Source organism: Mus caroli, unplaced genomic scaffold, assembly GCF_978045245.1.
Source record: "Mus caroli unplaced genomic scaffold, Mus_caroli_1 scaffold_14, whole genome shotgun sequence".
Lineage (NCBI taxonomy): Eukaryota > Metazoa > Chordata > Mammalia > Rodentia > Muridae > Mus > Mus caroli.
Window position 1 is genome coordinate 111,007,565 of NW_028227269.1, and position 24,358 is coordinate 111,031,922.

The 24,358-nt window shown below is 52.6% G+C and overlaps 1 protein-coding gene across 4 annotated transcripts in view; it reads right to left on the reverse strand.

The window, feature by feature from the left end:
- Positions 1-13,725: 13,725 nt before the first annotated feature.
- The window catches only part of Brf1 (BRF1 general transcription factor IIIB subunit), a 44,880-nt gene continuing 34,247 nt past the window's right edge, over positions 13,726-24,358 (reverse strand). For 2 of the 4 annotated variants that reach the window (XM_085830713.1, XM_021178911.3), the window contains 8 exons: positions 23,569-23,832; positions 22,090-22,151; positions 21,403-21,484; positions 21,270-21,325; positions 20,266-20,522; positions 19,589-19,640; positions 18,980-19,151; positions 13,726-18,162 (listed from right to left, as the gene is read on the reverse strand). In XM_085830713.1, the coding sequence (XP_085686839.1) occupies positions 18,125-18,162; positions 18,980-19,151; positions 19,589-19,640; positions 20,266-20,522; positions 21,270-21,325; positions 21,403-21,484; positions 22,090-22,151; positions 23,569-23,832 (983 nt within the window). In that variant the 3' untranslated portion in view covers positions 13,726-18,124. The remainder of the gene's footprint in view (positions 18,163-18,979; positions 19,152-19,588; positions 19,641-20,265; positions 20,523-21,269; positions 21,326-21,402; positions 21,485-22,089; positions 22,152-23,568; positions 23,833-24,358) is intronic. The other 2 variants (XR_015045292.1, XM_085830714.1) reach the window with 2 other exon arrangements.

The following is a 24,358-nucleotide window of genomic DNA, read 5'->3' on the forward strand; positions in this document are numbered from 1 at the left end:
TTCACGCGCGGGGCGGGCCGGGGGGCGGGGCGGAGGGCGGGCCACAGAGTCCAGGTAGCACCTGCGGGAGTGCTGCGCAGGAGGGAGGCGCTTTCAGACAAGTCCCCAAGCCAACATAAAGGGAAAGCGAACTGTGTAGGGTGGAGAGGGCTTCATAATATATGAAGCCTCCAACGGGTGGAAATCAGAGGGGATCACCGGGGTAGGTCAGCTGAGCGGGAGTCTGTTTGGCCGGGGTTAGCAATAACCTCATCCCCTTCCCAAGTCTGGGGAGCCAGGGCCCCTTCTGAAGCGTACAGAAGGGGAGACTAGGTAGAAGACAAATCTGAAAAGACTGGTGAAGGAAGGCCCCGGGAAGGGCACTAGCCACATAGAGGCTGACCTGACCCTGTTTGAGAGAAAGTGCGACTTCCTGTCTCTGTTCTTCACAGAGGCCATGTTGCTGCACACATTTCACGACAGCTGTTCAGGGCCCCAGATCTGCTCCATCACTATGTCAATCCAGATGCATCCAAAGTTCCAGGCCACTCTAGATTCAAGGAGAGATGGCTTCACTATATGGGACACATGGTTCACAGAGAGCCATTCTTAAAGACTACACACACACACACACACACACACACACATTCCTCTCCTAAAGTACTGAACTTTCCAGGCTTTGGCCTGGCCACCTAGTGTCCTGGAGGTCAGAGTGACTACCAACCAAGAGCTCCTCTAGTTCCCACAGCCAAAGCCCTCATAGGTGTTTTCCTTTATTTCAGAGGCCTCCTGGCAGACCCTTTCTCCCTAGACTGTGTGTAGACAATAGGGACCAGTCACAGAGTTCTCACTGCTATAACCAGTAGTTCAGGCAAAGGAAGATGTTAAAGGGCCTAGTGTCACTGGCCGGGGGCTACCTGTGCTCATTGGGCCTGCCTGAGAGGAAAACAGAAAGCCCCCACAACTCTACAGATCACTGTAGGTGGAAAGTCACATTTGAATGTTAGTATAAACTGAGGTGAGTAGAGTTTCTGGGATCCCTAGGCCACAGGAAAGGGCTACCTATGTGAAGGAGCAAGAAATATGTCTGTCCAAGGGGCTTTGGCCAGGGCCCAGAGTGGTGCTGTTAGATAGCTGATCATTGTCCCCATGGGAGCAATGCAGGAGCCTGAATGGAGAGGGGTCTGTCAAAAGTGAGTGGGGTGAGGTGGGAAGGCACCATGCTGCCAATGCCCAAGACTTAGAGAAGCCATCTCTGTGTTCGGCAAGCTGCTTCCTGGAGTTCCAAAGACCCCGTTGAACACATGTCCAGGACAGTGCAGACATCATGAGGCATGAGGCCACAAGTCAGCGTTATTACATCTGCTGTCTTTCAGCAAGACAGACTTCTATAGAGTCAGTTCAGGATGCTGGGACTCCAACACAAGGTCCCTGGCTGGGGTTTGGGTGTCTCCAGACTTGTCTCTCAGATCCTAGAAAGGCCCACTCTGGCATGTGGTCTATCCCCTACCTTCAAAACATTGTTGGCTCCTTGCTCTCTGACATTCTGCTGGTGGTCTCTGGACTCTGCCTCCATCCTCTCAGGACAATATGATCACATCTGGGGGCCCTCATAACTAGGGCCACCCTCACCTCAGGCTCCTCAAGCAGTCACACCTACAACATTTCTCTCTGCCTCTTTGGGCCCCATGTGAACACAAAGCAGGCACACAGTAGGGCAGGTCCTATACCCAGAGAGCTGTTGGGCACAGATGGTCTGACCTCTGCTGGCTCAGGGATAGAAAATGCTCTTGGGGGCTGGTGAGATGGCTCAGTGGGTAAGAGCACCCAACTGCTCTTCCGAAGGTCCAGAGTTCAAATCCCAGCAACCACATGGTGGCTCACAACCATCCGTAACGAGATCTGGCGCCCTCTTCTGGAGTGTCTGAAGATAGCTACAGTGTACTTACATATAATAAATAAATAAATAAATCTTTAAAAAAAAAAAAAAGAAAAGAAAAGAAAATGTTCTTGGGCAGTGCCCAGGGTCTGGGCGTGTCTAGATGGGTGCTGGGTTCTGCCAAGGTTCTGTGGTTTTCTAGTGGGGTGACAGGAAGTGTAGGTCTGGGGACTTAAGGATACTGTACAACATGAGGATCCCAAGGCACAGGGTGGCTGGAAGGACTGAGCCAAGACTAGAAGACCAGGTAACTATGGAACACAAAGGCCTCTTATTTTTTTGTAAACTGAGACCCTGCCCCTATTCTCCTGTGTCAGCTGTGGCAGAGCAGACACATCTGTAAGAAGCAGCTACCCTCAGCTCTGTCCACACCACCCCATACCAAACAGTAATCAGGCCCAGCATTGCTTGCTGCCGGCATCACTTGCTTGAGTGTGCGTGTACAAGGGTGACCGGCTTGGATCGGCTTCCTCCAGCACCAGGAGGTTGCTTTGCTGTCTGTCTCCAGGGGCTACTTCTACCAACCTGTAGGTCACTGAAGCCTTTATGGGACCTCACTTCTGTCTGCCTCCCTTGTGCTGGACAAGGGCCTGCGTGCTGTGTTGGCTGGACCTTCCAAGTGTCTGTGTGTTTGCTTGGGGGTGGCTGGGCTAGAGTTGCCAAGGAGTTGAGGCTTCCAGGAGGGAGAGAGGTGGACTAGTGCTGTGCCCCGGTTGGGTGGGTGGGGCTAAGGGTGGTAAAGTTCTTTACAAGTCTGTCCTTTTCTGCGTTTGAATTTTTTACAAAACAGATCCCACCCACCCGACCTCCTGTTTTCTCAGTCTTCTTGAGGGTTTGGATCTCCTAACCCATCACCAGCCTCTCACGTGCTAGGATAACAGTTCTGAGCCACCACACTGGATGCAGGACAGATGTGTTTGCTGTTTGGTGATGCAAGCCTGTGGACCTGTATTCAGTCTTTGGACCCACATAAAAGTGGGAGAAGTGACTCTAAAAGTTGTCCTCTGACCCCCCCAGAGGCTGTGTGACACCACCCCACCCCCACCATCACACACATACCTGTGTGTATGAACATGCCTGCCCCTCCTAGTTGCTGGTGTCTTCCTATATTCTGTCTACCTTGTTTATCTTCCCTCCCTCCCCAAGAGCTGCTGAGATTATAGATGCGTACATACCCTGGCATCTGTGTGGGTGCTGGGGACTGAATGCAGACCCTCAGGCCTGTGTAGGGAGCACTTTACCCACTGAGTCATCTCTTTAACCCCTCAGACATGTTTTCAAGAGGAATGGATCCCTTTCTACCAGCCTTGGCCTCGGCCGTCCTGAGCACACCTCAGGCATGCATGTGTACTCTCAGACAGACTTTAAACTCACAGCTTCTTAGAGTCAAGAGTGAAGGACACAGAATCAGGTTTTCTGGCCCAAACAGCTGGAAGGAGGCCAGTGGAGCAAAAGCAGGTTGTGGCATTCTACTATGGGGTGGAACCTGGGGCTTTGGTCTCTTCTGACTGTGACATGTCTCAAGGGACATGGGTGTCTACAGCAAAAGCACGGAGCTGGAGCCTTTCCAGGCACCAAACACAAAATTAATTCAAATGGATCAGAGGCTTGGACAAAAGAGCTGAAATTTAAAATCCCAGGGGTAGGGTCAGGGTAAGGAAGGGCAGAAATTCATGACATTTAACTTGTCAGTGACAGCCAAAGGAAAACAGGGAGATCGGACTTCGTGAGAATGTAAACCATTTGTGCATCGCGATGTGACTGTGAGTGGATGAGTGAGTAGACAGATGAGCTCGGTGTGCAATGGTCGATCGCTAGGCCTTGCTGGGATGGAAATGGAGGCAATGCCACATAAAAGGAGAAAGAAATGAGCCAGGCAACAGAGCCATGTGCTTCCATCCATGTGAGGTCCCTGAAGTGGTCAGACTGGTAGATGCGGGAGACAGACTGGGATGACGTGCCTGGGGGAGGTGGTTGGGAAGTCCCAGGTTAGGACGGTATTTTAGTGTGGGATGATGATAGTGTTCTGGAGGTGAGCTTCATGCCATTGAACTGCGCAACTTAAAAGTGGTTACAATGCCCAGGTGTGGTGGCACACACCTCTAGTCCCAGCCCTTGGAGGCAGAGCAGACAGATCTACTGGAGTTCAAGTCCAGCCTGCCCTTCACACCGAGTTCCAAGACAGCCAGGACTACATAGAGAAGCCCTGTCTTGAATCCTGTGCTCCCAACCCCCCCCCCCCGCCCCCAAGGGGGATTTACAGTGGAACCTGTAATCCCACACAGGAGATACAGAAGTTCAAAGCCAACATCTGCCACATGAGACACTGTCTTAAAACAAACTTTAAAAAAGTGATTATAATAGATGTTGGGTGTGCTTTAAAAAAAAAAAAGTCTACAGTCTCATGGTTACCTTTGAATTTTCAGCCATCCTCCTCCCTCAGACTTCCCAGTTAAAGTGCCGGGATAACAGGTGTGCGTTGCATAGGAACCATCAATAGTGAATGAGCTACAGGAGCAGTTGCCAGCTGTTTCTTTTCTTTCTTTTTTTATATTGCATACATAAAGCACTGCTTTTAATTTTGCTGTGGCATGTATTACTTTTTCAATTAAAAAGAACCATTCTGAAACACTTAAGATGGCAGGCGTTGACTTGGTATATTTTACTGCCATGGAGATGTTGCGAGGACATGAGAGATCAGTGGCTATTATGTGGCAGGGTGGATTTTGTGTCAGAGGTGAGGCAGAAGATGGTGGGTAGGGGGATCCCAGGAGACATAGAAACGAGGCAGCAGGGAAGAGACTGAGCAACAGGCTGCAGGAGGACCCTGGACACCTTGGCTGTGTCACTTCAGCTGTCTCCTCCACTCCCAAGTGGAAAGATGAGGCTGCTGAGGCCTCCCCCGTCATATCCCCAGGGTACCATAGCTGCTCTTATCCCTCCTAGTGTGTTCTAGAAGGCTCTCATTGGGCAAGCACCCTGCTCTGGGCCACTCCTTAGGGCTACCTCTCTTGGTGAATCTTTCCCCACATGTCTAGTCTTCTAACCCATGCTGCTGCCCCCAGGGTCCCTTTCAGGCCCCTCCAGTACACAGGACAGGTCCTGCTTTCGGCACTCCCTCCAGTTGGCCACCTGTTTCTGTGAGTTGATCTCCCCACATGTCACAGTAGACTCTGGGTCTCCAGGAGACAGCTGTGTTGTGGACTCTGGAACCAGGAGCCCCAGGTCTCCCTGCACATTATCCGGCTGGGGACAGTTCTCACCTGCCCTCGTCAACGCTGTTCTGTCTAAGGAAGTCTGGTGAGCCCAGAGGGGTCTGAGAGTGTACGGGTGCACACATAGTGCCTACACGAGTTAGGCCAAGTCTGTGTGGTGGGGAGAATGAACATGAGCTGTTTGTGCTACTGACATCTTTAACCTGCAGCAGAAGCAGGTCTGGGGTCTTCCTGGCCAGTGTCAGAGTCTCCAGGCGGACCTCTGTGGTGTGGATATTGTAGACAGGTGGCCAGGATCTGGGCCTTACATGAAGCTCAGAGAAGTGAAAATAGGGGTTCCCCTTACCCTGCTGGGGTGCCCAGACACTCTGGAGCATGCCCAGGCAGAAGAGAGGTGCTAGGGCAAGGGACCAGCCCACCTGGCTCACCATCCTGCACTGCTATAAGGGTGTTGACAGGGGGCGCCAGCATCCCCAACTTTCTATGAGGTCTTCTGCAATTTGTAAGTATCTCAGTCACAGGTGAGTCACCAGAGGGACAGGTTGACACCACTCTAACTCTGCCCCTCTCCACGTTAAGGTCCCCACCCCACAGCCATTACTGGGTTACCCCTTGTCACAAGGCCTGGGATGACTCGGAGCCAAAGTGAACAGAGGGCTGGGATCTGCAAGACTTTCTGCAGCAGGCTGCTGCTGGACAAATGGCATAGTGTGGGGACAGACAGCTCCTGCTTCTCCTTCATTCCTGAGCTTCACTCCTGTGTGTAAGCAGCAAAATGGCCTAGGTGATCTATCCCCCACCCCACAGGGCACCCTCCGCATGTATGAGCTCCTGTTACCTCAAGCTGGTGGCTGGACCAAGGCCCCACATTCTTAACCTCCAGGCGCCCCTGGGTCTCAAAGGGAAGCAGTTCAGCCCAGAGTGCTAGCCTGCTGGTTTCTGCAGGAGCCCACCCGGAAAGCACTGGCCGTGAACAATGCCTGTGTGTGACGGGCTTTCCCTCTGTGAGAGAAAATAGTTCCATAGAATGGCAGTTTCCTGCATTTGTGCCTGGACCTGAAGGGGTGACTCATGCTGAGACCTCCCAGAAAGAGATGGCCCCAGAGCCCCTCCCCACCCCCCAGCTCCTAGGCAAAGCAAGGGTTCATTTTTCCTTGTAGCCCCTGCCATCTTGGGCTTTCAATCCCATCCCAGCACCATGAGTAGCCCAGGCTAGCAGATGATATAGAGGCTTCTAGTGGAAGCCCAGATTCAAGTGCCAAGAGCTGGGGGGTGGGGGTGGGGGGTGTCTAGGGAGAGAGGCCAGAGAGGCCAGTGGCTCTGGCTCCTGGTTCTGATGAGGCCACTGTTCTTTGGACAGGGCCCTGTGATGAGGACTGGCTGTGGTCTGCATGGAGGAGAGAACAGGGCTCTAGGGGTGTGGACACCCTGTGACATGAGAAGGGTGAGCAGTGGTAGCCAATTAACACTTCATGAAGGGTCGGGCTGAGCCACTCTGAATGGCACTGTCACCCTGAGATAGTTGTCTGGAGCAGTGTGTGCAGCTTCAGGAGAGCTGACAGCGACTCTAGTTTGGGCTGTTATAGGGGATTATTTCAGACCGGAACTGTAAAGACACTGTAAGGAAACCTGGCTCTTCTGGCTCACAGTTGTCACATGGGCAGCCAGCTTCACCTCCTGGCATACTGTGTGCTCTACCGTGTGGAGACCACCAGCTCTGCTTCAGTCCACAACCCATCCGGCTGCATTCTCAGGTCTATTTCAGTGTAGTGTAGTCTATGGGAGGCCAAGGGACTTATGCTGCCACCTCTAGCCTATTTATTGTCCCTGCCTGGCCAGTCCCACTTGACCACCTATCTCTCAGGTTCTCTGAAACCTCACCTTAGCCCTCCCTTTCTTCCAGTTTTTGCCCCTCTCTTAGGGGCACCATAGTGTACTAAGAATCGATGGCTCCAATCTTTTCTGGGCTGACAGTGATCCGATGATGTCATGCTGCCTCTCATCTTGTCTCCAAGGTCCCTGGCTCGGGCAGGGCTCCCCTCCCCCTCCCCTCAGACCTTGTGACCTCCAGCTGTTCACATTAAAAGGCTCCATGCTCTATTTACAGGGATCAGCAAGGTAGTGCTTCCATCCCTAGAGGGTCCAGGCCTTTGAGAGTACCTACCAGCTGTTAGTGAAGGACCACTTAACTCTGTTCTGGGGGATACTGTTCGTCCATGCCTGCTGTCAGCACAAACTTCATGTCAAGGTTAGAGACTCAAGAGATAGATGACAAGTCGTGCCCAAGGGGTAAGGATCTGGTTGGGTATGGCAAGGAGCTGGTTGGATGCCCATCAGCTCACCTTGGGCATGCTCAGCCCCTCTGCACTGAGTAAGTAGGGAGTCTCTTCTCATCCAGGGGAAGCCCGTCATCCCCAGCCACTTGCTGTCGTTCTGTGATATCCTGGTGTCTAAAAGAATCCAGGACGAGCACAGATATTCTGGCTTTCTGGACAGTACAGCTCCGCCCACTTGCCTCTGCCCGTTGTTGCCAACTCCTTGTATGAAATCCCAACTTGAAATACTAGCGTGAGATCCTGATTTCTGAGTGGGGACTGAGGTCTGAAAGAGAAATTCTTAGAGGGGAGGGCGAGAACTGTCTTGCTCTATACTAGGTGGTCATGGGCAGCTGAGTAAGGACCACTATGGACTGTGGACCAGAGAGCAGATGCCTCTCTTCCGCCTGACTCATACATAGTTCAGGTGTGGGCCCTCAAAGAAATGAGCTATCTGTTTGGCAGGCAGTACCAAGCCAGCCTTAAGGATCCCCACAAGGCCCAGGAGAGGGAGCGACAAGAGGACTCACGGTCCATGCCACAGTCCCTTTTCTAGTTGAGTCCCAGTGGATTCTTCCTGCAGAGAAGGCAATGGAAGTGGAGTTTCCACGCCCGGTTATCTGAGTTCCATCCGAAACAGCGGTTCTTAACTTCTCTGAGCCAGTGACCCTGTGCCCTGGAAGAGTAGAAGGCAGCAGACTTGGAAGGGGCACCCCAGTCTGGGGACCTTCCTCGGCCCCTCCTCCAGCTCTGCAAGCTCTGATCTCACGAACCCAGCCCCCACTACCGCTTCTCCAGAAGGAGACATTCCGGCTCTCCCACCCACCCAACTGACTGCGGATGGAGGCGAGCCCCCAAGATAGGACCCCAGGCAAGGCTGGCCTCCGCATTTCGGTTTCCTGCCACCCGCCCCCTTCTCGGTCCTGCAGGAAGTGGCCGCCTCCTGAACAAAGGGGCCGGCGGACAATGGCCATTGAATTGGGCTGGGGCGCTCGTGCGGGGACAGGCCGCCAGATGCCCGCGCTGATAAGAGCCTGCGCGCCGGGCCCAGTACGACACGGAACCCTGTGCGCGTCCCTTCCCACCATGCGCTTCCACGATAGCCCACAGAAGCGCGGTGCGGCGGGAAGACCATAGCTCACCGAGGCCTGCGCGTGGGTGACTGGGGACCAATGGGGAGTCGGCGCGCCCCGCTTTTGGACCAATCTCGGGAGCGCGCGGAGGAGCGGCCCGCCCAAAGCCTGGCATCGCTCGCAGCTTCGGCACCGCCTCTTCTGGTTCCGCCCCTAGGGCCGCTAATGAGCGACTCCCTCGCTCGCTACTGCTCACTGCCCAGTACCGCTGACCAAACCCTGGCTCCTGTGTGGCTCTTAATAGCTGGTGTGATGTTTTGATTTTTTTTTTCTCCCAAATCCTCAGATGTCATCAGTGTTGATTCTGGGAGACGTCCTCGCAGAGCTGCGCTTCTCTAGCATTGTTTTGGGTGGTATGGGTGCCTACGTGGCAGCGGCAGGCAGTATCATCTGGTTTTCCTCAAAGGTTAAGGAGCCATACTAGCTGTCAAGACTCCAGGGGTATGCGCACAGCAGGGGCCATGCTAGAACAGTATAGGCTCCAGACAGACACTTCCTTTCCTTGCCACCTTTTAACCTTAACGTGAAAGCAAGGCCAGCCATCAAAAGCTAGGCCAGATTCCTGCTCCCCTGCAACATTGAGGACTATCCAAGATAGATGCTGTGAACCCTCTGGGACCATATCTAGAAAACTCACATCCTTGGGCCTTCTGCTTTGGAGGCCTGGACAGCTCACACTGAAGCCAACTCCAGGGGGGAGGGCAATTGAAACTGTGTTTTTCCAAGCCTCAAATCCCCACCCTAACCTGAAACGGCTCGGCTCTGAACGAGCCCACAGAGCTGTGATTAGAATACGTGGCAGGCATCTGCTGTAGTTGTCAGGAAGAGCTCAGCTGTCCCAGAATGACAGAACCATTGGAGAGGAACAGAGATGGCAGCTGTGGGGGCAAAGGCTATAAATGTGGGGAAACGGGGACAGACCTCCATTCCTGGGTGGAATGAGATAGCTAATTTGGAGTCTTGGCAGACCCCAGGCAGACGAGACAGAGAGGGGGCTGCTTCCCTTGGCAATGCCCAGCTCACAGCATTTCCTGCTTCCCCTCCACTAGCAAGCAGTCCCTCCCCTAACAAGTTCGGGCCTGCTGGCTGCTTTACTCCTCCACAAAAAAAAAAAAAAAAAAAAAAAAAAAAGGAGAGCAGGATGCAGTGGACACAGGGACCCTCAGAGTCTGCTGAGACCTGAGAAGGCTCTAACTCAACTCTGGTGGAAGGAAGCAAGAAACGTGTCCTGACCACCAGATGCAGAGAAAAGATGCTGCTGCAGCAGCAGCAGCAGCAGCAGGAGACTGGGGACAAGGAGGAGGCAGTGCTGGGGGAAAAGGGCAGCACACAGGAATGGCACAAGGATGTTGGAGTGCTAGGGGGTGTAATGAGACACTCTTAGCCCACCTGCTCTACTTTTTGTATTGTTTGAAGCCATTATGTTGGCAGCCCTGGGAGAAGGCTTCCTCAGCCTTGTGGTGACCACCTGCCTTGGAGCCCCAGAAGCTGGGTGGGAGTACTCGACTTTAAGATATGGTGCCTGGAAGACAGTGCTGGATGTTTGGCCCTGGTGATGCAAGGATCAGGCTACGTAACCCCTCTGTGGCTCTGTCAGTGGGCAGGCTGGGTAGTGCTGAGAACGGAAGGGCTGAACTCGTTGGGCAGTACTGAGAGGCCGGCATAGACAGGACTTTTGGGTGGGGCTCAGTAGACATCATCTGGAGTCACACCAAAGACTGGGTTACTGTGCCCTTCCAGTGAGTGACCCATCTCCTGGGTACCTGTGCAGTCCTGATGTAGCCTGGTTCATTTGATACACCTGTCACACTCTTCTTTACCTCCTTGGCCCAGCATTAGCTACTTCTTCAACACTGCCCCTGATTAGGACCCTTCTCCTGGCAGCTGTTTGAGATACCTTGCACCTACTGGCTCCTCTCTTGTCACACTATTCAAAGGCACATCCAGACAAGTCATAGAACAAATGTGTCCTATTTTGTGAGACAGCCAGGCCAGGCTGTAGACACCTGGATCTGTAAAAGCAGATGCCCACAGGTCTCCTGGCCCTACCACTCAGTCTGCAGGAAGTGGGAAGCCCTTGGCTTCCAACCCTGCCCTTTATCAGCCTTCATGGCTTCCTGCCATAAAAGTGGCCGGCTCCCCCACCTTGGCGCCAGGACGTCGGGTCAGTGGTGACTCACCCATTGCCCAGCACGAGGACGCCTTGGCCCCATGTCCTCTTGCCTACCTTCACAGCACGTGTGCCTGGCCATTAGGTCTCACAACAGACTGGCTTCTCCAAGGCCCTCATGGCAGGGTACACCTCTGCTTCCGGGCCATGAGCTTACCTCCGCTGGTCTGTCCCGCTCTGCCCCTCCTACCCACAGAGACCCTTGCCATTCCTTGTCATGGGGTCCTGTCCACACCCCACTACACCCTAAAGCTCCATCAGCCTTGCCTTCACGTGCTCTCTTCTGCCTCCTGAATCCCAAGTATGAGACCTGTCTCTTCTGGGTAAGACTTTTGTGCCGTTTTGGCCCAGTGTAACTCCTACATAACTCCCACTCTAGGGCCTCACTCAGGATCTCTCCCAGCCCTCTCCACTCTGAGTGCTCCCATTCCCTGGGTTTATCTCTGAGCATTACTGGACTGTTGACAGTACCCCTAGGTATGCTGCTCCTGGCAAACTGATCCTCCTCCTTCACTGAGGTGTTCCCTTTGCTTAGCAGAGCTCAGTATTGTAAGATTGTGTGTAAAGATGGGAGCTGGAGTCGGGGAGGAGAGGCAGGCCCTTGGCCCCAACATCCAGAAGGCTGGTGGCAAACTGGGGAAAGGCAGGATGTTTGAGTGGGCTTTTTGCCTACAGGGGAAAGAAACTTTCTCTCCTTTGCACAGGCCTTGTGTTCACCACAAAGTTCCTTATTTATACGAGCTGCAAACCAGCTCTTAGGGGCTTCCTGCCTCTGCCTGCTGAGCCAGTGGAGAAGGTGTGATGGTTGCTAACTTGACACAACCAGTCACCTAGGAAGAAGCAATGTTAACTGAGGAATTGTCCCCACGTTTGGCCTGTGGGCATGTCTACATGGCATCTTCTTGCTGTTTGATGTGGGAGGGCACAGCTCACTGCAGGCCATGCCATCTGGGAAAGCTGTGCTGGGTTATCTAAGGAAGCAAGCTGAGCAAGCCTTGGTGAGCAGCGGTCCTCCAAGGTTCCTGCCCTTATTTCCTTCAATGATGGACTGTGACCAGGATGTGTAAGCCAAAAGAACCTTTTTCTTCCCCCTAAGGTGGGCTTGCTCAGCATTTTCAAATCACAGCAACAGGCTGGAGAGTTAGCCCAAGGTTGAGAGCACTTGCTCTTGCAGAGTGAGCCAGATTCACTCCCTTGAACCCACACGATGGTTCACAGCGACCTGCAATTCTTGTTCCAGGGATTGGATACCCTCTTCTGATCTTTATAAGCACTGAGTATGCATGTGGTACACATTCATGTGTGCAGGCAAAACATTCACATAAAATAAATCTGAAAATTGAAAAAGTTCTAAGAAAGCAAACTATGGCAGAAGGGGTGTACCACCTGTGTTGCACTTAGCCTGGATATGGCTGTGTACAGCCTGAGCTTGTGGCAGTGCTCCAACTCCAAGTTCTCATTCTCAGTCACTGTCAGGGGCCTGGTAAAGTTTGCACATTTGCCAGGAACATCCCCAGAAGCCCCCATGGGCTGGTAAGCCTGATTCCACCTCATCATCCTAGATATTTATTTTTATTTATTTATTTACTTTCAAGATGGTTTTTCTGTGTAGCCTTGGCTGTTCTGGAACTTGCTGTGTAGACCAGGCTGGTCTTGAACTCACAAGATCCATCTGCCTCTGCCTCCCAAGTGCTGGAATTAGAGGCACGGGCTTCCATCACCCAGACATCCTGGATCTTTCTGTTCAGAGAACCCTGTCCACCTTGCAAGCCCTGAAACATAACCGTACTAGAGCCCATTTCTCCACATCTCTATGAGCCTCTGTCCAGATCCTTACTTGGAAGCAGCCCTCACCTCTCCACCCCACACCGAGCTTGTGTAGGGCACCTCCCAGCTCTCTAGTCCATTCGGTTATTCCCAGAGGAAGGCTGGCATGCTACTCTACCAAGTTGCTGCCTGGCTGTCTACCACAGCCTCACTTCTACTGTGCTGGGGACAGGAGTTCTATCTGCTCACCAAGTTTAACTAGGCCTTCTCTCCAGACTTCAACCTTGGACTAAGCTGGGGCCTCTGGGCCTGCCAGGCCTCCACCTAAGCAGCAGGGCTAGCCTGGGCGCTCAGCTTTGCTGCCCAGGGGCCTCTCTATTCTGCTGCCTTCGAGTTGGGCTGGGGCACAAGGTGCATTATGCACTAAAGCTCCTGGAGATGCTTGGAGTTCCTCTTTGCTCATCCCCAGCCAGGGTCAGCAGGAAGGTGAGTATGACAGGATGAGGCTCAGGACAAGCTGGATCCAAGGTCAAGCTGAGGATTTAAAAAGTGGGTGATGGTTGAGACAGGTCTCACCAGTTTGGGGCCACTGCCCTCATGGGTCTTAGCCAGGCCCATTGTTTGGGGACAATAGTTCCCCTGAGCTAGGTTCCTCTCCCAACAGGAAAACCATAAAGTCTGCCCATTAACACTGCCCACGGCCACTTTGAAGGCCTGGGGAGGCTTCAGGTGCCAAGTGTAGCTTGGAGCCTGGCCCCACCCATTGCCAACCTGCTCCAGCCCAGGCACCCTAGGGATAGTTAGTTAGCCCTTCAGGCATGTAGCTCAGGGGACAGACAGTTTCTGACCACCAAGGAAACATGGCCTACCTCACTAGGTAGAGCTCAGGAACATGTTGGGGGCTTAGCCCCCTATCCAAGAATCCTTCCTAAAACCCACAATGGGCTGGAGATCCTTATCTGCAGAGCTTACTCTCCACTGAATGGAGAACCCCCCCCCCACCATTGTACCTAAAGCTGACTTGATACCTCAATGTCCCCTAAGAGGCAAGGGTACTTTTTGCAGAGTGGCTGAGTCCTGTGAACAGGGTAGAGATAAGGATAAGGGTTAGAGAACTGGGTCTCAACCTTCCCCATGCTGCAACCCTTTAATACAGTTCCTCATGTTGTGGTGACCCCCAGACATTACAGTCATTGATACTACATAGTTGTAACTTTGTAATTATGTAAATTTTATAATTATGAATCATGAATATCTGTATTTTCCGATGGTCTCAGGTGACCCTTGTGAAAGGGTCGTCTCACCCCCAAAGTTCTGTCCACAGGTTGAGAACCACTGTGTTGGAGGGTGCTGACTGTAGGGCAAGAACCTGAGGACAAAAAAAAAGCCTTGAACATGTGTTGCTCTGGGAGCTGTGTGCTAGCTCATATCTCCGCCAGTCCTCCCACTAAGCTTGGCTGGTTCGGGGTACCCCCTATTTATGGGACTGCAGGGTAGGGGTGGAGCAGTGATGGGGCCAGTCTGCTGCACTGCCCAAGCAGTGAAAGCACCCGTGGTCTGTGCTGACTGTTTAGAGTATGTCCAGTAAGGGCCTTCAGAAAGTAGTACTGCACACAGCCACCAGAGGGTGCAAGCCCAGGCTTGTGGCCAATTACATCTATTCACTGCAAATAACTGATGTATCAGTAAGTCCTGTACCTCTGCGGTTCAGTGCCAAGGTCTGCCTTCTCCATTTCTGCCTAGCTGTCACCCCCACCCCCCAGTGTTTACTGGTCCAGGGCAGTATAAGCTAAAAAAGCTTGTTAGCCGTGGGCTCTGGTCTGACTCACAAAGCAATGGTACTGAATATTAAACCCCATCTAGGCCTAGACCACCAGGGGAGGCTCAAGCAGCTACTTTCTTAAGTGTACACTCTCATGAGTGACTAGACTCCTGCTCGCTTGCCTCCGGGGTAAGGCACACCACCTTATAGGTCATATGAAAACCCCAGCACTGACAGGGATAAGCAGGTTTCTAGGACCTCGGGAGCAGGCTACCTCCTCTAGGGTGCTCCCATGCAGGGCTATCCAGGGCTTTTTTGAGTTAGCTTGTTTGTTGCCCATGGCTGGGCCGCTGCACCCTTGGAGGATGCAGATGCGGGTGCAGAGGGCCACACAAGCTTCAGGAGGTTGGAATAAGGTGCAGAGGAATAGGACAGGAAGGAAGCCCCAACAGGTTAAAGTGGGGGCACCCTCAACAGACAGCACCATAGCCATATGCAACACTAACCTGTATTGTGTACATATGCCACCTGGGTACAGCCACCCCTCACTCTGGGGTGCATGCGGAGGCTTCCTTGGTCCCTCCCACCCCAGCAGTCACTGAAATGGGCTAGACTGGGGAAAAGCCAAGCAGGCGTTTTGTCCCAACGAGCACAAAGCTTCTTCTGTGCCCAAGAGAGGCCCAAGATTTGGGTTACACCCTAAGACTTGGGCTAAGGAAGTCAGATACTCCCCTCTACACTGACTTAGGTAGGATTCTGGCATAGGCCCAGAGGTTGTATGGGCTTGTGGAGGGGGCTGTGGGGCTGCAGGGTTGGGGGCCTACAGCAAATTACGGCTCTAGCAATTCATGGGGTTTAGGGGAAGATGGATCTCTTCACTAAAGTCAAGGCCTTCCAGGGGCTGGCCCAGGATTGGCTCACTAGACTGGAAGGACTCCCAAGAAACCACCCTAGACCCAGTTCCAGCTACTGCCTAAAAGTCCATTGTCCACAGCTCCTGAGTTGGCCTTGGAAAAGGGAAAGAGAGAAAGAGGGAGTCCATTGGATCCTGGTTTTAGATTGGGACCCTGTCTGGTGTGCACACTTGAGCACCCAGAGCTCTACTGCTCTGTGCTGAGAAGAAAGCAATTAGAACCTAGGCTATCCATCATGCAGGAAGCAATCTCCAGGGGGTACCGAACAGTCTCCCTTTATTTAACTCCTGCTCTACACCTCTTAGAAGGGAGGCCAGAGAGAATTTCTGGGTCTAACAGGTATCCTAAGATGTACGTACCCCACTACTCCACTTCCTCACCAACACCACTGAGGCCCTGCTTCCCTGGTCTCTGGAGTTTCTTGTAGGGTACCTACCATCTAGAGGTTCTACAGAGGCAAAGATCTATCCAGCTAGATCCATGCCCACTCCACGTATTCTCTCACACTGTCAAGGTGTATCCATCCCCTGGTCCTAGACAGGTATCTGGGCAAAGGATGTGGCCAAACCTCAGTCTCCACCTTCTAACTATGTATAAAAGGAGTGCCCCACCCCCACCCCACACAGGGCTTGTTCCACTCCTGCTCAGTAGTGTATAGAGGACAAAGCACCTGAATCAGAAAACCCAGGTCCAGGGCAGGCTGGACAAGCTTCTCAATGGGTACAATAGCTCAGGAGGGAACAGCTCCAAGTGGGAACAGTGCCTCACAGCCTTGCATGGCTGTGACCTCTCATTCTGTGGTCCAGTTCCCTCTAAAGACAGACACACGCTCTGCCAAGCCTCACATGTCTAGGTTTACAGGAACCCAGTGATCACTCAGTTTGCAGAGGATGGTGGCAACCATGAAGTACTAGGCTCCTCAGTTCAGGGGGCTGGCAAGAAACTTGGATGGGGTACCATACATGTAGTGTCCCCTGCACCTCCCTGCTACTGGCAGGAAGACAGAGGCAGAGGAGGCTGGGAGATATAGGCTATCCTGTCTGCTCAGCATTCAAGTGTGCACACACACCACACAGAGTCTCAGTCTAGAATCCAGGATCCAATGGACTCCCTCATTTCCTAATTCCCTCTTCTAAGGTCCAATGTGGTGAGGACTAGTTCTTCCCAGGAGGCTATCTGAGGCACTGCTCTGCACTCTGAGAAGACTGCAGGCAGGAGGATAATCCCAGTCAGAAGAGAGCAGAGAGAGAGATGGACTAACTGCAGGCACAGTGGAGTCACAGACCCAGCGCTCCTTGAGCTTCACACTAGTGCTGCTCAGAGCACAAACACAAGGCTATGACCTCAGCTCAGAAGCATCCTGCCCACTTCACGGCTGCCCCCTACTGGGCCCTTCCTCCTCAGCACGTGGGTCTCCCCAACCCAGGTCCCACATTTCAGGACACGGACACACACACTTTGCTACTCACCTATCTTCTACGGACTGTCCTTACTCAGCACTGTCCACCTCCCTCCGCCCCAGTGTTCTAACTCTATCTGTGGTAGTGAGCAACTCAACTAACTACCTTACAAGAGCGCTCCAGCCTTCCCGGCCCTTGCTCATTTTCCAGACCTTTCCTCCTGCTGGCTCCTGGGCAGACAAGGCACAGCTGGGGAGCAGGCCTCCTCCCACTTCTTCTCCCAGGGCACTTGTTTCTTTTTCCTGAGCTCCCACCTCCCACCCCTCACTCTGTACTCTCTCCATGCCACAGGCAAGTCCTGCTGTATAAAAACGTACAAACATACTAAAACTGTTCTCCCCTACCACAGTTCTGATCTCACTTCTGGGAAGGGCCTTTGAGCCTGGTTCCATATCCCCATACACAATCCCAGAGCATCTTGCAGTCTTTTCGTCAAAATCACTTCCTACCTGTCTGACCCATCCACTCTCATCTGCAGCTGCCACAACTCACCACCTCAGGCCTGGCCCCCACCTCCTCATCTGAAAGTCAAGTAGTCTGCATCCAAGGCTGCATCCAGGAAAGGGAGGCAGGAGTTAACTGCACCGAGGGCACTCTGTAGACCTTCTCATGAAGAGGCCCAGGAGACAGCTTGCAGGCTTCTTGGCAGAGGGTTCTGTGCAGGAGGACTAAAGGTTCATTCTAACTGATGGGGCAGGGCCAGAACTCCACACAGACTGTGCTAGACATCAACAGGAAGCTGCACACAGGTGTGCATGGCCTGCTGGTCTCACTTCCTGGGTGCTGCTGATAAACCTCACTAAGACGCTACTAGGTAGCCGCAAGGACTCGTCCTAAGCAGGAGGCTGAGGCCTAAGATGCTCTGGGCGGTTCAAGACAGCGAATGGACACCGGGAACGGTAGGGAGCATCCTGCCTGAAGGAAGCTGGTGTGAAGTTAAAGGCACAGACTCCAGACTATGGTTGCCTAGTATAGAGAAATAACTGCCACAGGTCTCTTGCTTAATACCTCTCTCCAGGATGGGAAGGATAGGGCAGAGAACACTGGCAGCAGGCTAAGAGCAGGGCTCGACTTCTTGACTGAAGCCCTTGTGCTTCAATTTCCTAATGACTGGAGGACACAGTGCCTGCCTGGGGATTCCTGGTAAACAGTCACTAGCAGGCTAGGCCATAAAGTGGGATCCACACCCAGCTACTCTCTGACCATGTTTCATTACACATAAACACACAGCTAGTTTCCCTTGCTGGGCAAAAATATCCCTTACATTGCTCAAAACATGATTCCCAATAGTAAGTACAATGGTCCACAATGTAGCCACGGGAAGAGAGCTTCAAATAAGTGGGGCAGTGCTTGACTGGTAGAGTCTCAGAAATCATTCCTATGAGCCATGGCCCCAGGGCCCATCTGACACCCATAAAACAGATACACTTGGAGTCCAGCACCAGGACGCTGCCTGGCCTTGAGTTCCACTCAGTAGCCATCATCCTCATCACCATCACAGCCGTAATCTGCAAAACAAAGGACAGCGGTGGAAGTTCTCCTAGCCCAGCTCCCAGCCCCATCCCCACTGCTCACCTCACAGGCCCCACCAACTGAAAACATCATTTCAATCTATCCCAGCTGCCTTCAGGGATGGGGGACTAGTGTGTGCCCTGTGGGGCAGCCTTGGCTCCTTGCTGGGCACTACAAATAGCATGTCTAAGCCATGACACTCACTGTCTACTGGCTGAGCAGCCCCTTGCTGACTCCCAACAAGCCCAGAAAGCATGCCCTGATTCACTGCAGATGCCTCATTGCTCTGTGAGCTGGGCCCTAGTCTTTGCCTTGATTCTCCTAGCATATTCAAGGGCCTCAGAATAGGGCTGGAGAGATGGCTCAGGAGTTAAGATCACTGACTACTCTTCCAAAGGTCCTGAGTTCAAATCCCAGGAACCACATGGTGGCTTACAACCATCCTTAATGAGATCTGACGACCTCTTCTGGTATTTGAAGACAACTACAGTTTACTTAGATATAATAAAAAATAAATCTTTTTAAAAAAAGGAAGAAAGGAAGGAAGGAAGGAAGGAAGGAAGGAAGGAAGGAAGAAAGAAAGAAAGAAAGAAAGAAAGAAAGAAAGAAAGAAAGAAAGAAAGAGGGCCTCAGAATCAATATGGCCAATTTTCATGTCCTAGTTCAAATTCCTTCTTCTGCAGAGAAAAACTTAGTTTGTAGCCAACAGGGCTCATATTTGGAAACTACAGAGGTAAATGGCTATGTCTTTTTGTCTCTGGATACCCCTTCAAAGTTCCTCTACTGTGCCCACAACCATGTGGCCCTACCCACCATTGCCACCCATCATCTGCAGAGCACTGACGCAGGGCTCTCCATCCTCGTCCTCGGCATCCTCCTCATCTGCATCCTCCTCAGGATGGTACGACACAGGGCCACTCTCTACCAAGACTGCTGATGGCTTGATTGGCTCTGCTCCCAAGGCAGGAGAACTTAAGAGTAAGGCCTAGAAGAGAGGGCAGGGCTCCGGAATGAGAGCAGAGGGTGGCAATCCTCCTGACTATAAGGGATCCTCAGGTCCTCTCAGTCTGGGCATGGGCACCCCTCAGAGTTCCTGTTCCTGACCCACATCTGAGCTGGGCTAAGAAGTCCCAGCCCTCCTTTTTCCAAAGTTATCAACTGTGGTATGGAATCTAGCCTTTGCCCACTCTAGTCCACAGTGGAGATTAGCTCACCCTCAGCCCCAGAACAACAGCATATAACTGGCCTTTACCACCTGCCTGCTCCACTTTTGTGACCCAGAAGCCCTTACTCTCCGGGCTTCAGGATTCTCTCCTGGAGCCCAGCCAGCACTGCAGCAGCAACCAGCTGGGCCTCTCCCTGCCAAGCCTGATGGCAGCCTGTGATCCTGAGGCCCCGCCCTAGCTATTCGGGACAACATACCTCTCCCACAGCTGCCTTTTTAGCCGGCTGGGCAGACACCAGAGGCCTCAACCTGAGAGAAAGCACAGAAGCAGCTTCAGTTCAGTCTGTTATGGAAGAGAGAGAACCACAGAGGGACTGAGAACATGGCATAGTGGCACCTTACAGTAGGCTCAGGGTGGGTGGATGCTAGCCACAGTGGGTGTTCTGCCTAAGAACTCTCTTGGGACCTCATCAGGAAAGCTGGCAGCTGCCACCTAAGAGTAAGTCATATGGAGGACCACACACAGCTGAACAACCCCAAACATCCCCTTGTCACGCTGCAGAGCAACACTGACCCAGCACGCTGAGGCTGGCCTATGCAGGCTTGTGACTGGTTTCCTGTCCCCACCAGAGGGGTCACCGTGGCAGCTTCCTCCCTCCCAGCAGAGCCAGTGGAAGAGCCCATTTCCACTGAGTGTCCAAGTGCTTTCTGGGGATGGAGTAGGTCCCACAGCTGCCAAAAGCCTTGTAACATGTGGGGCCCAGAAGTGGGGGTTTGGAGGAATCAAGACACACCCACATCTGGAGATGGCTTGTTAGCATTCAGCACACAGTGGGCCAAGCATGGCTCCTGAAGCTCTGGCTGGGAAGCAACAGCCCAGATGGGAGCCTAGTGTTGACCAGGCAGACACCTAGTCCAAGGAGCAGGATAGTACCTCTTCCCTGTGCTTGTTCCAGGATCAGCACTATTTCTGGTACTTGCTCTTTTCCTCCGTGACAGCTTCTTGGTGCTGGCATGCTCTGGGGGCTGTGAGTCGTCCCTGGGTGGGCTGCCTCCACCCTTGCTGTTAAGGTCCCGCAGCACACTGTAGTTGATCTTGCTGGAGATTTTCTTCTGTTCCAGCATCTTCTCAATAGCTTCCCCAGCTGTGCTGGCCAGGATTGGCTCCCGGCGTTTGCAAGACTTCTTGGGCTGAATGAAACACAAAAGTAACTCCTCCTGACACATGCTAGCTTCACAACTGCCAGCTACTCTTGAGCCACAGCTGTGACCCATTGAGGGGGACAGGAAACTAGTTTGGTCACCTTGGCAGCAACCAGCCATGGCACCTGCTAGCCTCACTTTCTGTGTATCCACCTTTCCAGCTAAGCCTTTCTTGTGGACAGGAAAGGAAAGTGTCTCACATAGCCTAGGCCATGATGCCTGGCCGCATGGAGTTTTGGGACCCACTTCCCTGCAGACACCACTTATTCTCTGGGCCTCCATCCTGGATCCCAACAAGCTTTGCCAGCATCATATCTTCTTCTCTTTGGCTTCTGAAAGGTTCAGCCCCTTCCTAAGATAACACTGGGAGGCTGAAACCCCAGAGGGAGTCAAGTTACCAAGAATACTTGCCTGTTATTAAAGAACATAAACACGAAGATAGGGGCGTCTGTGTGTTCAACAAGAAACCCAAGCACAAGGACCCGAGTCCAGCCCTGCATCTCAGTTCCGTCTGCCTTAACACCTGTGCTGGATACCTCACTCCAGAGCTGGGTGGCACAAGCCATCTTGAAGGAGCATGCAACATAACAACCTGGCTGTGAGGGATGTGGGTTCTATGGCTTCCACTGCCTGTCCCAGGCAGGCTCCTATGGACACAGGGGAGAGGTGTTCCCAAAGTTCTCTGCTCCCATCAGCTGACACGAAGGCTGAGTTAGACTGTCAGGAGAAACTCACCTTGTGCTCCTTATAGATGCCAAGCTCCTTCTCCTTCGCTATTCTTGCTTCTTTCTCTGTAAGGTGAACAAAATGGCTGGCCTCAGCAAGGGACATGGCCTGGGACCTGGGCAGGTGGATAGACGGTACTTACCCTTCTGCTCCCGCAGGTACTCAGCATTCTCCCGCATCCACAACTCAGCTTTAACTCGGGCTTCTGACTCATTCAGGATGTACTGCGGGAAGCACAGTGAAGTGACTTCAGCTCTCTAAGGTTGAGCTCTCGAGTATTTCAAGATCTCTCAGTAACTAGCTTCCTATTTATATACTTAAACTGCCCAAGAAAGGATGTGGGAAGGCCTCCTTCAGCAAAGTAACCTGTGAGTCCTTTGTCCCCCTCTGCCAACTTAACTCTGTAGCCGAGAGCTAGAACTGATAGTTCCTAGGCTTTGTTAGGCAGGTGTTAGTGGATAGCCTGGGACCCCTGAGATTTGGGGATAGAGATGAACAGCATACTTGTGATACAATGGGAACCAAGGCCAGGTCAGAACTCGGGGCCTTTCCAACATAGTCCTGGTAGGGTGCTTGGGGATTCAGGAAGAAGGTCACATGACGCTGAGGCTACACTGGAGTGGAGTTTGGAGGGGGAAGTCCAGTGGACACCTGTACTACAGGCACTATGCCTTGAGAGAGAGCACTCATTTGTTAGGGATGTCTAAGGGAGCACAAGGCTCAGAGAGGCTAAAGGTAAGCGACGGGCCTAAAGCTGTGAGTCCAGACACACTTTAGTCACCCTAAGTCCCAACTACCACTGGGGACAAGGGAGCCCAGGCTTACTTACTCTGTCGATCTCAAGGTCATCAATGCCACTGAGGTCCAGCTCCCCGTCCCCTGAAGAGTCTTCTAGAGAGAAGAACCCCAATCAGTGTCACCGAGGCTGCCATAGCAGACACTGCAATCAAGCATCACAGAGGCTACCCTAGCAGATACTGCTCACCGTGGAGATGCTTAGGGTCAAGGCTGGGGCTCTCTGAAGTCTGCCCCACTTTCCTTGCTCTCTGCCCTGGCTGCCTATGCTCAGAACTGTCCTCTGTGTACTTGGCCCACAGGTAAGGAAAGCACCCCGCCTCCCAGCTGAGAGGTCTAACCTTCACATAGGCCCCAACTTTCAATGTTCCACCCATATGAGAGGCTCCACCCTCTGGAAGGGCCAAATCCTCACCTGGTCGCGGGGCAGAGCCACTTTACAGGGCTGGGACCACTTTCTTTTCCATTTGTGTCCCAGCCCTTCTTCAAAATGACTGATTTGTTTACTTATTTAATTTTGTGTATGTGGGTGTTCTGCCTCCATGTATGCCTGTACAACACATGTATGCAGTGCCTCCAGACACGAGAAGAGAGCATCAGGTCTGGAACTAGACCCGCCGTGTGAGTGCTGGTCTTCTGAAGAGCACAGTCAGCTTCTTAACCTCAGAGTCACTGCCCCAGCCCCTCCCAGTGTTTTAAGGGTAAAGGGTGGCAGGGGCAACTGTTGATCTTTATGTGTCCCCTCTGCCCATCCTCAAGCTCAGCAGGTGATAATGACCACGGTGGTGCACCTTGGCCCAGGCTTGCTCAGCCCAGCAACAGGGAAGGATTAGGAATGGCCTGCTCCCCCTCCACCTGCATGACCGACTCCAGGCTATGCCAGATCCTCTCTTAGTCATTTGGTGTCCCCTGAAGTTCAGCTGGACTAGAGAGAGCTTACAATGCTAACAGGCCAGCCAGCATCTCAGTACACTGCAGTACACCCAGCTCTTTACACCCTGTGCAATGGGACTTTTAGACATTAACTTGCTACAGTTCACAATCATCTGCAAAGGGTAAATATCTCCATGGAATAAACACCTTTATCAGGTTTGCCTGAGGGCAAGTCTGAGAGGTGCTGCCTTGAATACTAACTGATACAGAATGACCCAGATCATTGTGGTAGCACCTTTCCCTAGGCAGGGAGTCGGTCATAAACTAGGTAAGACAGGACGGAGCTACACAGAAGCAAGCAAGCAGTGAAGTGTTTCTTTCCCGTTTGCCACAGTCTGTGGATGTGAGTGATTTTAGTTGTTTTGAGTTTTGCCTTGGCTTCTCTGAAATGATGGACCAGAGTGTTCCCTACAGCTGCCTTTGATAGAGCACTTCTCACAGCACAACTGAAACTAGGGCACCCAGGCCATTGACTACTGTACAGTGCCTGGCAGTGCCTCACCCCCGCCCGTGCACTTCTGGTCCAATCCACAGCAGGGACCATTCAGACTGTAAACTTCCCTTGTCCCAGGGCACTCACTGGGGTCCCCACTTGGGGAGGAGATGCACTCTCGGATGGAGTCGGAGATGCCCAGGCTGGCTGCTGTGGGCAGGGGACCAAGTAGGGACTCCAGGGCGAGGGGTCTGCTGTCCCCATCAGGGTCTCCTGCTGCCTCCGAGCCGCCATGGTCCCCGAGGAGCTCTCGGTAAAAGTCCTTGTTCATGTGGCTGGCGGCAGCCTCCAGCTCCTCATCCTCGGTGTCTTCCTCACAGAGGGGACTGGATGTGGCGTCCTCACCGGAGCCTAGGGACACACGATTCGCACACCACCTGTCAACCAGGCAGAAAGCCAGAGAGAACCCACTTTTGTAACAGAAACATTTTTGCAAAGCTGCAAATAAAGAAGGACACAAGAACTAGCCCAAGCCTGCCTTCTCTGCAGCAGAGAAAGGGCGGTGCCCGGTAGCCACGTGCAAGAATAGCCTGCCTTAGTCCTCATGCTCTGTGCAAAGCTGGCTTAAATGTGGAATCTGAAAGCCTAAGGATATTCAGGAAAGAGAAAATGTCTGTGATCTAGGGTTAGGCAGAATGCCTCCTCAGCACTAAGACAGAACCCATACGACTCAGATAAACAGAGTTTTCAAAGAATCATGATTTTTTTACAAGAGAATTACAAGCCTGCCCTGTGAAAGACATTGTAAGACAAAGGTGAGCCATAGTTTATTTACAGGTAATGTCTGAAAGGACAGTCTAGACACAGAAAAACAGAAAGGAAAGAGAGAAAACAGGGGGGCTGGCTGCATACATGCTGACAGCGCTGTTCAGACTAT